General features: G+C 48.9%; 2 protein-coding genes across 2 annotated transcripts; both read left to right on the top strand.

Moving 5' to 3' along the window:
- The first annotated feature begins 1,923 nt into the window (after nucleotides 1-1,923).
- LOC128724084 (uncharacterized) lies at nucleotides 1,924-5,480 on the top strand. Its single transcript, XM_053817848.1, has 12 exons — nucleotides 1,924-1,984; nucleotides 2,059-2,157; nucleotides 2,238-2,442; nucleotides 2,522-2,692; nucleotides 2,763-2,851; nucleotides 2,919-3,022; nucleotides 3,088-3,274; nucleotides 3,342-3,594; nucleotides 3,658-3,920; nucleotides 3,985-4,631; nucleotides 4,690-5,029; nucleotides 5,087-5,480. The coding sequence occupies exons 1-12, from the start codon at nucleotides 1,924-1,926 to the stop codon at nucleotides 5,383-5,385; spliced, it is 2,718 nt and encodes a 905-aa protein (XP_053673823.1). The 3' UTR covers nucleotides 5,386-5,480.
- A 264-nt stretch (nucleotides 5,481-5,744) lies between these two features.
- LOC128727641 (uncharacterized) lies at nucleotides 5,745-9,686 on the top strand. Its single transcript, XM_053821571.1, is given in 12 exon segments — nucleotides 5,745-5,856; nucleotides 5,921-6,010; nucleotides 6,080-6,281; nucleotides 6,359-6,526; nucleotides 6,626-6,720; nucleotides 6,785-6,936; nucleotides 7,018-7,201; nucleotides 7,276-7,522; nucleotides 7,589-7,822; nucleotides 7,861-8,539; nucleotides 8,627-8,939; nucleotides 9,021-9,686. Coding segments are annotated over 12 exon segments (2,706 nt in total). The 5' UTR covers nucleotides 5,745-5,807; the 3' UTR covers nucleotides 9,314-9,686.
- The last annotated feature ends 1,225 nt before the right edge of the window (nucleotides 9,687-10,911 follow it).

Below are 10,911 nucleotides of genomic sequence, written 5' to 3'. Positions count from 1 at the left end.
ACTTGCCAATGTTACGTTCGCTTGTTCCCGGGGACCTTGGTTGGTGGAAAACTTTTCCGTTCGGGTCACCCTGGAAACCGTTCCATCCGTGGCTCCTTTGATGCTCATTAGGCGTAATGGTACGTTTCCTAGGACGCTCTTCCGGCCTGTTTCCCGCACGGAGTGCTTGTGCTTTCTTGGTGCGGTTTTTTTTGCGCGCCCTCTCTTTCTCTTTCTAAATTTTCATTTGTGCGTGAAGCCTGAATTTTTGCCCAAAAGCCTCACCACCCAAATTCCCGCTCACGTCGGTGTCCGCACAAGGACGATTGACAAAACAAGCCACCACCGCCGGAGTTGTGGTGGGAATCCGCGAACGCCGCGGTCGTGCGGAAACAATCGACCGGAACACCGGAAACCAGTCCGAGACCCCACACGCACTGGGGAGTGGGTTTTTGTTTCGGGCGAATGGGCGCAAATTTTCCACCCACCCCACGACCCCCAGGGACAACACCGTTTTAGCATTTGAACCTTCGCGAGGGGAAAAAGCCGCTTGTTCGAAATCTAATCGTTTCCCGGCACGACTCCGTTTTTGTGTGTTGCTGTAGTCGGCGAGTTCAGGCAGATAATTGCCGTGGTAAATGCCACCACTACAAATTGGTTTATTATTTCGATACGGCTTATTGGGCCGGGGGTGCCTGTTTACCAGCCATACGCTTTTAGCGTGAGCATTGTGGAGCACAAAAAGGGCGAACAGTCGGAGTTCCGTCCGTTGAGCTTGGGATTGCGAACCGTTTTTTTCGAGGGCCAGTAAATCAACACACTCAGTCAACTGCATCTTATCAGTCGAGGGGAATTGGCAGAAGTTTTGATTGATCGATTTACTCCACACCGACGCTTGCTGGCGCGTTTGAAGAAGTAACGATCGCATTTCCATTTCATGAAACTCTGCCTGAAATTCCTGCACTTTGTGTTGGCTTTTCGCACCACTAGCTTCAACTACACTCATCGCAAACTATGAAGCGGCTATCGAGTAACGACTATCGAAACGATTATACGTACAACAGTTGGGAGAGTTTGCTTGCTTACATCCTGGACGCTTACAGGATGGCCGGATGCCACATCGAGATAACCGTTTTGAGCAGCCTCGGGTGATGGTAACTTCAAACCGTTTGAAGCTGCAGGCTTTGAGTGGGCCTCAGGAACAAGAGTTCCAGAGTGCAATATCCGCCCGTTCGTGTGCGCTTTACAATGTACAACAAGGGTTGCATTTGAAGGGTAACCGTCTCGATCGGATGTTGATGCTGCATGAAGAGGGTTTGGTTTGGTTTGGTTTGGCTTGGGAGCATACAGGGGAGTAGTTTTTCCAAACGATTTACTGTTTTCCAAGCATAAAGCATACGACTTGTTGGTGGCGTTAACTTTGTTTCACCTAGAGTGGTTAGATTAAGACGTGAATAGCCTGAATTTTGATCAGGGATTCGAGAAAGCAAATATGTTATACTGTTTTTATATCATATCAAGCAATTTTATTAAAACAATAGCTTGTTTTTCTGATTACAAGGTATATTTCTACAAACGAAACGGTAGAGCTGCATAAAATTAATGATAATTCTGAACATGAGTTAATAGTAAGGAATTTGGAAGTCTTTTAAACAACGCGCTCTACTTTGCTCGTCATATTTAGCTGTTTAAAAACCGCATAAGCAACTCAAAGTCTCGAAAGAAAAAATAAACGTATTCTATGGGGAAGCCCTATTTCTTGACCCGATCTACTCCTCTCTAATGTAGCACATGTAGCTCGCGATCGTGAAGCTATTCCCCGCCGAAAGCCGCAAAACCCGTTCCACCGTGAGTGTATTCGTGAAGGTCGTTCGATGCGACTCGCGCTCCGCCTCAGACGGTTTCTCGTACTATCAGTGCAACGGAGGCTGCAACGAGAGCAACATGCAGCTCGTCAAGCAACAAGCACTGCTCGTGGGACTGCTATCTATATTCACCAGTTGCAGTAAGCTATTGCTGTCGGAAATCGCCATTCTTCCAAAAAGCCACCGATTAACAGCAAACGCTTTCCAATTTCAGCTAATGGCGATCGCACGTTTATGGCGTTTATGGACAGCATAGTAGCTGAAAATCGCATCGAGTTGGCCATGATGCCGAATGTCCGCGAATCGCTGGATGGTAGGATAGTTGGAACTCGCTTTTTGTTCCCCGGTAAAGCACTCTCATACGCATCATGGATGTATTCTGCACGCTTACAGATTGCCACATGCGTTACTACAAGTACGATGAAGAGGTCAACGAGTATCCGATGTTCGAGCGTGCTCGGTTGGTACATCGTGAGTACCCTCATCTGGCTTTACTCGGTTGGACGCAACCAAACGGTACGATCGTGTGGGGCTGCGTAGGAGCGTTAGTGTGGGAAAACTTCATTCTAACTACGGCGCGTTGCATCGGCAGCCGTGGGTAAGTGTGCTATTTCTGTTCTGAGATTTACGTTTTGCGATTGTGACGTTGATTTGTGCGTATTGTAACGTCACTGTAGCCTCGCGGCTCCCGATGTAGCGCGTATGGGAGATTCCGAGCCGCTGGGAAACGAGAACGTTAACCAACACGTGCAGCAGTTGAAGATCGTGCAAGCTGTTCGTCATCCGGAGTACAGAGCCGGTGAAGGACAGCACGATGTGGCGTTGGTGCGATTGGAGCAGCACGTGCGGTAAGCAAGTAGTACTCAAGTGCTCCCCGTTGAGCGTTATGACAGGACATTTGTGGTTGTATTTCGGTAGGCTTCACTCGACCGTTGTTCCAGCTTGTCTTTGGAATCGGAACGATTTCAATCACACCTCGCTGGAAGCGATAGGATGGAACACGTCAGGTAAGCCTTCGATTTGTCTTGGGGTCAGAACGGGTTTAAAGATTGATTCGTTGTCTTCCTTCCACAGGATCACCGAAGCTTTCCAAAGTGACAGTTCATCCCGTCAGCTGTGATCAGTCAGTGGCAAGTCAGAACACCTGCTTCAACAACGACGGCTCAGATCGGTGTTTGGTACGACTTCCTTCCTGATCACCGCATACTTTGATGCACGTTCACATAGCTGTCTCATTCCACAGGGTGGTTCGAGTGGCTTCGTTCAAGCAAGGTTGCACCACAACTCGAAGGTGTCACCTTTTTTGCTCGCGTTTACCGCAACAACGAGCGGTCAGTGTGATGGTTCCACACCAGCAGTCTACACGCCGGTGTCCTCGTACATCAAGTGGATACAAGAGACGATCGTCGCCAGTGGAGAACGTGTGTTAGGTCTGTCATTTATGTTCGTCGATCTGTAGTGGCTGAGATGGTTAACCTCACGGATGGATTATTACAGATTGGGAATTGCCACCGGATGCGTGCGCTTTGCGTTACGTGCACTTGCGCGAGTACGACTCGGACGTGGTGATCGGTGAAACGAGTAACTCGCAGACGGTTACACCGGGTCGGAGTCGCATCAAGCTGGAACAGACGTACCCGATGGCTGAGATCCGCTATGGAGGTTACTACGTCAGCCGGGAAGACTGCAACGGGATCGTCATAGACGAAGACACCGTGTTAACGCTGGCACAATGCACCACAAACTACGGGTAAGGGTTCTAGTTGGGTGATGTGCCAGTTCATCTATTTCTTACAGTGCCTTTGTGTTGCAGAAAACTCGCTGCATATGTAAACTGGCGAAACGAACGGAACACCGTCGTGAAGCATTACAACCATCCGGGATATCGCGAGGGTGAACACCACAACGACATCGGCATCCTGAAGGTGGAGATGCCTTTCGTGTTTTCCCGAAGGTTCGTTCCAAGCTGCATCTGGTACGAGCCAGACCTTCCTGGGGACGAGATTTTAGTGAGCGGCTATGGAAGACGTGATTTGAACTACTTCAGCCTGCATTCGGAGACAGTGACTGTGTTCGGTGAGAAGTGTGACGTGTTGAAGATCCTTTTGCATATGCCTTATATCCGTTTTTTTTTGTTCAGAACCGAGTGAAGATCGATTGGTTGTGCGTTCGAATGTGCTACCTTTGGCCAATTGTTCCTATCCCGAGGAGTTCCAAAAGGGACTTCCTCGCGGGCTCACCGAAGAGAACATCTGTTTCGGCCACGATACCTACCTGGTGCCAAAGATATGTCAGCAAGCATACGGTGGCCCAATCGGAGGTAAAGTGGCCAGACTCGATCGAACGTTTCAGTACGCGTACGGATTGAACTCGTTCGGAAGGGATTGTGGCTTTGGTCGTGCTGCCGTGGGTGTAAAGCTGTCCCATCACGCACACTGGCTGAAGACGATCCTGTTGGCGGACTATCGCACGGACACCGGATCATTGCTGTTCCTGCACTCAGAGCTGGAAATGAATGACACATGCCGGCACGTGGATGGATCGGATGGACGGTGTATCGACGCGACGCGTTGTCCTCGAATTCGGTATGAATTTTCCAACCACAGGCAGGTGGTGTTTTGCAACTCACCCACCGTCGTCTGCTGTCCGTACGAGAATATGGTGAACGAGACGACCGCTGCTGGTCGAGAGTTGGACGAGTGTGTGGAGCGTTACGGTGAGGCTCGTTCTCGATCCATAAACCACCTGTACCAGAATGGACCGTCGTCGGACGAATTTCCGCATCTGGTAAGGTCAAACGAATGTTTGTCGCAGTTCTGGATCTAACTCGATCAACATTTTGCAGGTTATGATCGGTTGGAAATCGACGAAGGAAGACGCAGCACCACGATGGAAGTGCAGGGGAACGATCATCGCTTCGAGGGCGATCGTGACGGTTGGAACGTGTTTGCTCGCGGAAACAGGTTCACCAACCGCTGTGCGGTTGGGTATGAACAACGACGCCGCAGTAGTTGCCATCGAGGAAGTGATCTTCCATCCAGACCGTAACGGATCCAGTGGAATTCATGACGTAGCGGTGATCAAACTGAACAGCTCCATCGAGCAAACGTCATCTTCAGTATATCCGGCCTGTATTTGGTCGAACCAAACGCACACACCCTTCGAAATGATTCAGCTGGTGATCAGTGAGTAGATCGAGTGATCTCGTTCGTAGCAACCGATCTAATTGTGTCCATTTGCAGATGAAACCGCCGACGAGTACGTGTACTCGATGGCTAAATATAACGCAGATTGCAACCCACCGGAGGCTGACGATCGACCTGAGGATCGTTTAAGATCCAGCCAGCTGTGTGTGGATGTAAGCTCACCCAACACGGTAGTTTCCAGAGGTGATGGGATGTTCTGGTCACGGGCCCACGAGGACGGTACAAGCATCCAGTATTTGGTGGGCCTCATGAGCCACCGTTTACGCCACGATCCATCGATAAACGTCCACATCCGCATGTCATCGTACGTCGGGTGGATTAAGAGCATCTTGTAGATACTCGAAGGTACGCATTGCGGTGAGAATGGTAACACTTTGTAACGCGAAACGAATATGCTAATTACCGCGAAGGTGGACAAATAAATAAGGAATTAAATAGTGATGGATGGCTCAGGTGTGTGCTTTTTTTTCTTCTCCCTCTCAATTCTATAAGCAGACTGCTTTATCATTCTCCCCTCAGTTGGTCGGAGAAGGACACAGCATTTGCAACGAGCAGCTAACTCGGTCGTGAAGAAGACGCCCTGACATATGCTAATAAAACGGGTTGCTTTGAATTGACTGTATTTTTTTGTTGTTGCGTAACGCTGATATTTAATCAATGCTACAGGGAGGTACTCATTCCAGCGATAAGAACGTACGTTATAAAGCTTCTCTCGGATGACTCGGTGGCCTCATTCTTCGTTCGAGGCTTTAGCGCGATGCATGTTATTAGTGCACTTGCGTTTCTAGCGATATTTTTGCGATCCGGTAAGATCAACTGTTGGTTGAGTGACGCGATTAGTTTCACACTGCTTTATTCGCTCACGCACAGGTGATGGAATTATTCTCATACCGACCAGTGACGAGCATGGACCCCAACTACACGACACGCTGCTGCCGAATCGTCGGGAATCCATTACGGGTAAGGCACCTCAACCTTGCTGCCGTAGGTCCTACACCCTGGAGATTGTTTTACCGTTGTACCTTCTAGATTGCCATTACAGGTACTACAAATACGGGAAAAACAGTCTCATTAAGCCGGCTTATGGGCAACCGGCCTTTCTAAGGGAGTTTGCTCATATGGGCGCGATTGGATGGACACAATCGGACGGCACCATCCAGTGGAACTGTGGAGGTTCCTTGATATGGGAGAATTACATCCTGACTGCGGCGCATTGTTCAGCGGACGATGAGTAAGTTACTAACCACGGGTGTGTGTGTTTGATCGAGTGGTTCGAGGTGAAATATAACTAACGATCGTGCGCTCTAGCAATATGGCACCGGACGTAGCACGATTTGGTGATATCAATCTCTTAAATGACACCGACGATCAGTACGTGCAGCAGCTGAAGATCGTCGAGATCATCCGTCATCCAGAGTTTCGCTTTCGGGCGCGTTATCATGACATCGCACTGATGCGTCTGGCGCAAAAGATCAAGTAAGATGTCGCACGAGACAGATGAGACGTTGAAGTGGCTGTGATGATTGAGTGTGTATTCGTTTTTTCTCTCTCTCTCTCTCTCTCTCTCTTTTGAAGGCTTCACGATACCGTAGCACCAGCGTGCCTGTGGAAAGACGATGAAATACGCTTCAAATCGCTGGAAGCCACCGGCTGGGGAGACACTGGATTTGGTATACTACGGTTCATCGGTGAGTTTTTTGCTATTGAGCTTGATTTGATACATTTATTTCACAGCGGAAAGCCGAACGCCAAACTTGCTGAAGGTGTCGCTTCGTCCTGTTCCAATAGAGCGATGTAATCAGCACTATCTCAACCTGCGTGGATTGGGTGCCGGATTACACACGAACCAAATCTGCGCTGGTGACGCCCTCATGGACACGTGTCCGGTAGGTTTGTGTGTGTGTGTGTGTAATCGTGATAACCCGTTGGATAATTAACCGAATTGGATTCTTATTTGTTTCCACCAGGGTGACTCGGGAGGACCGCTGCAGGTGAAGCTTTTGCACAACACACGCCTCACGCCGTTCGTAGTCGGTGTTACCTCGTTTGGAACGGCTTGTGGATTGTCAGTGCCGGGAGTTTACACCCGAGTAGCGCCATACGTACCCTGGATTCGGTCTGTGTTGAGTGATCGAGGCGAAGACGCTGCAGGTTAGCAGTTAGTTCTAATTCGTTCAAGTTTAAGCAGATAAACATAACCTCACATTTGCCGTTTGCCGTTGTAGAATGGAAATTTGAACCGCAAGGCTGTGCTGCTCGCTACGTGCAATTGCGGGAGTTTGAACCGAGTGTAGTGCTGCACAAGGGCTCCAAGAAAGAAGAGCTTGATTTTTCAAATGCGCACATATTTACGAGAGACAACCCGCAGTCGGTTTCCATCCACTGGCGCGGACCCAGTGCGAAGGAGTGCTATGGAGTCATCATCGACGAACGGGCTGTCGTTACGCTGGCGCGATGTACAACAGATAACGGGTTAGTACGACTATCAGTTGCGCCTTATGCGTGTCTCGTGACGTGGATATTCCTCTTGTTTTGCAGAGTTCCACCAGACTTCGTACGGTACCTAGGCACTGAAACGAATGCGATCATTCGTCACTTTCAACATCCCAACTGGACGGAGAACTCACTGTACGGAGACGTTGGTTTACTGATGTTGAAAGATCCATTTCGGTTTTCACCGGAGTTCCATCCCGCGTGCATCTGGGAAAGATCGGATATTCCCGGTTCCAAAATTGAAGTCATCGGTCGAGGACTGCTTGCGTTGAACGCTTTGTTTGACGAACCTGTGGAAGATGGCTACAGTGAGTGAGTTACCCCGACGTAAAGCCGGTTGATATTGTGTAGTGATCTTTCTCGGCAGTGCTATCCAACCAATCGATCAATCTGATCGCCATTGCTGATGTGCATGGAGCAACCAACTGTACGGTGCCACAACGATACGAGTCGCAGCTAGGGAGCGGTTTAGCAGCGGAACATCTGTGTTTTGGGGCCGATCCATTCCTGGTACCGGACACATGCGAACAGGCGTGGGGTGGCCCGGTTCAGCAAGAAGTCACACGTCTGGCACGCAGTCTAGAGTACGTGTTAGCGTTAAACCTGTTTGGGCGCGATTGTGGCTTCGGAGAGTCCGCCGTCAGTGTACGGTTGGGGCCCTATGTACCATGGCTGCAGTCGATACTGCTACCCAAGCAACCCGAACCCGACATCGTAGAGAAGTTTGTGTTCTTAAACCACGATCTCCAGCAGGGCGATGATTGCAGGGCAGATCAGGATCGTGCTGGAGTGTGCATGAACGCGTTGGAATGTCCCAAAGTGTTGCACGATTTCCGCGAGAATCGTCCGGTGCGCTTTTGCCACACCGGCTCATTACTGTGCTGCCCGCGCGAGGACATTCGCAATGGAACAGATGCAGAATGGCGCGAAATCGATAGCTGTGAGGCGGGTTCTAACGCGCATGAACGCGCATATTTCAAGTCTGCTCCTTACGTGGTTAGTGCAGGCTGGTTGTGTTGTGGTGTGATCGTAAACGTAAATTAATGAACCTTAACCATTCACTAGGTGTGGATCATATTGAAGTTGGGAGAAGAGACGCGAGTCTGCCTCGGCACGATCATCACCAGCAGGACGTTCCTGACGGCGGCTAGCTGTTTTGACGACGACGTCACACCGGAGTTTGTATCTATCGAGGATAGAGAGAAGTCAATGGTGCTCGAGATGTCAGTCCGGAGGTATGTGGTGCATCCGGAGTATGAGAAAACCACCAAACGTCGCAACATAGCGCTGGTAACGGTGCAGAGTCGCATTGAGGCGTCGTTTCGGAAGATGAGCGCGTGTCTCTGGAACAACGCTACGCACACACCGTTCTACCTGCATCAGGCTGCATTATTAGGTTAGGGTGTTTCTTAAGTAATACAAGCCTAATGTGGGATTCAGGTTGTAATTGGGATGATTTTTCTCTTACCATTTGCAGAAGATGATCAGTGGGATACGATAGACGTCTTCACGCAGTTCAGCTCCGAATGTGGGCACACGTTTGGTCGGGAGTTAGAATCCGATGAGCTTTGTGTGTTCGTGGGCGGTCGCCACGAGGAAGCTCCAGTAGACGAAGGGATGCCTGCTTTTTGGGTACGAAAGGGCTCTGGTACTAGCCCACGGTTGAGCTACCTGATCGGCATCATGAACTATAGGGTTCGAAACGACAGCAGCACGCGTATGCTGACTCGCATACAACCCTACGTGAGCTGGATAAAGAGTGTGTTGTGAAAGAACAGCTGGAGGTTATGTGTCTTCATTTTCAAATATAAGCTTTAACAAGGAGATGAATATACAAGAAAAAAAGATAATCGTTAACGGGTTGACTAAACCAAAGAAATTTTGGAGCATCATATGCCTGAAAATTGGATATGCGCTTTAAGGAATTGGATACATCTTTGGTGTTATTTTAAGGCAATTTTACTCGCTAAAACCTAGAAATGATAGCGTAGGTCATGAGTTTATCGTCCAGCAAGATGTTTTGGACTTATCCCTTAGAACTTGAACTGTTAATGACGACCACATTGTGCTGCAAAACTCAATCGCGGCATGGATCCAATGCTCGATGCTAGGTTTTATCCACAAAAAAAAATCGCGGCTTTGCGTTGATTGAATAAAGCACGTAGATAGTTAAAGTGTGAGCGATTACAGTGCTCGGTGAATGTTTCTCATTTTGGCAGCATGAATGTAATCTCCCTGAAAAGTCGACGTTGCTGATGAGGAAAGCCCGATAGGCTCTCGAGAAGTCTCATGCTTGATGGTACACTGATATGAATAACATGCCACTGGGACTTTTAAGAAACTGAAACCTTCTAGAGTTCCTACTTAACGGTCCCTGTCCCTGCCAAGGATAAGTTTAGGATCCCAAATCATTGCTCAATTATTGCCCACTAATGGTCCAGTTTATTTCAGACCAATTTGTCCTGCTAAGAACTAAAGAATGACCGTTTTTTTTTGCCGCAAAGTATCAATTTGTTCGCTTGTATTTTTCACCCCACGATCGATTCGGCACTACAACGTACGTATAACTCCAGTCCCAGCTGTGGAGTATGATACGCAAAGCCGTCCTTCCCGGGATTTATTATCGCCGACTTTCATCCCAAACAAACTTTGTTAACACGCTTTTTTTTTCCTGCTTCTCTGCGTTCCCCGTATGGGTCTCTTTTCCCCATTCCTACCGGTTTCCGAGCGGCATTTCGTAGAACCTTTCCGTAGTATTCATTGCGCGGTGGGGCTCTTTGGAAAACGCCGCCAGAAAAGCCCATAAAAGTCGTCACGCTAACGAGTTTGGGCGTTTTTTGGGTGTGTGGGTGTGTGTGGGTGGTCGAGATGGTCAAACACACATGGCGTTGGCAAATGACGTTTGATTTGATCGGGGGAGGGGCCCCAGAAAAAGGAAAACGAAATGGAAAAGAAGTCAACGAAAGAAAGAAAAAAAAAACGGCGAAGAAATCCAATCACACATAACATATGTTGTGGCGAGCAGCGTAACTTTATTACGCCCCAGCCTCCCCAAAAAGAAAAAAAAACCCCGGATGCGTCTATTCGCAGCCATCTTCCGGAAGTTGGGGGTTTTTCCTGCGAAATCACTTCCGGAACCGGTACCGCCCGGTCCAGCGGTCGCTGGACGCTAATTGATTCCTCGGAGCGGGATTATTGCTCACAATTTACAACACTCCTTCTGTTCATTATCTCGGGCGGTGGGAGGTTTTTGCCATTTTCGTATTTCTCGCTCGCGTATGCCCACGAACGCATGAAGAAGACACAGATGGCACTGTCGATAAGGGGGCGAACAAATGGTTTAACTAATTGAATAATAAATATCATCG

Source organism: Anopheles nili, chromosome 3, assembly GCF_943737925.1.
Source record: "Anopheles nili chromosome 3, idAnoNiliSN_F5_01, whole genome shotgun sequence".
Lineage (NCBI taxonomy): Eukaryota > Metazoa > Arthropoda > Insecta > Diptera > Culicidae > Anopheles > Anopheles nili.
Note: the sequence above shows the minus strand (reverse complement) of the source record. Positions and strands in the feature narration are given on the sequence as shown.

What these genes read in the sequence shown, in the direction of transcription:
- LOC128724084 (XM_053817848.1), top strand. Translation starts at nt 1,924, where the DNA reads ATGCAGCTCGTCAAGCAACAAGCACTGCTCGTGGGACTGCTATCTATA. An exon ending in CGATTGGAGCAGCACGTGCG is followed by an intron (nt 2,693 to 2,762) that starts GTAAGCAAGTAG and finishes GTATTTCGGTAG; the next exon opens with GCTTCACTCGACCGTTGTTC. An exon ending in CGGACGAATTTCCGCATCTG is followed by an intron (nt 4,632 to 4,689) that starts GTAAGGTCAAAC and finishes AACATTTTGCAG; the next exon opens with GTTATGATCGGTTGGAAATC.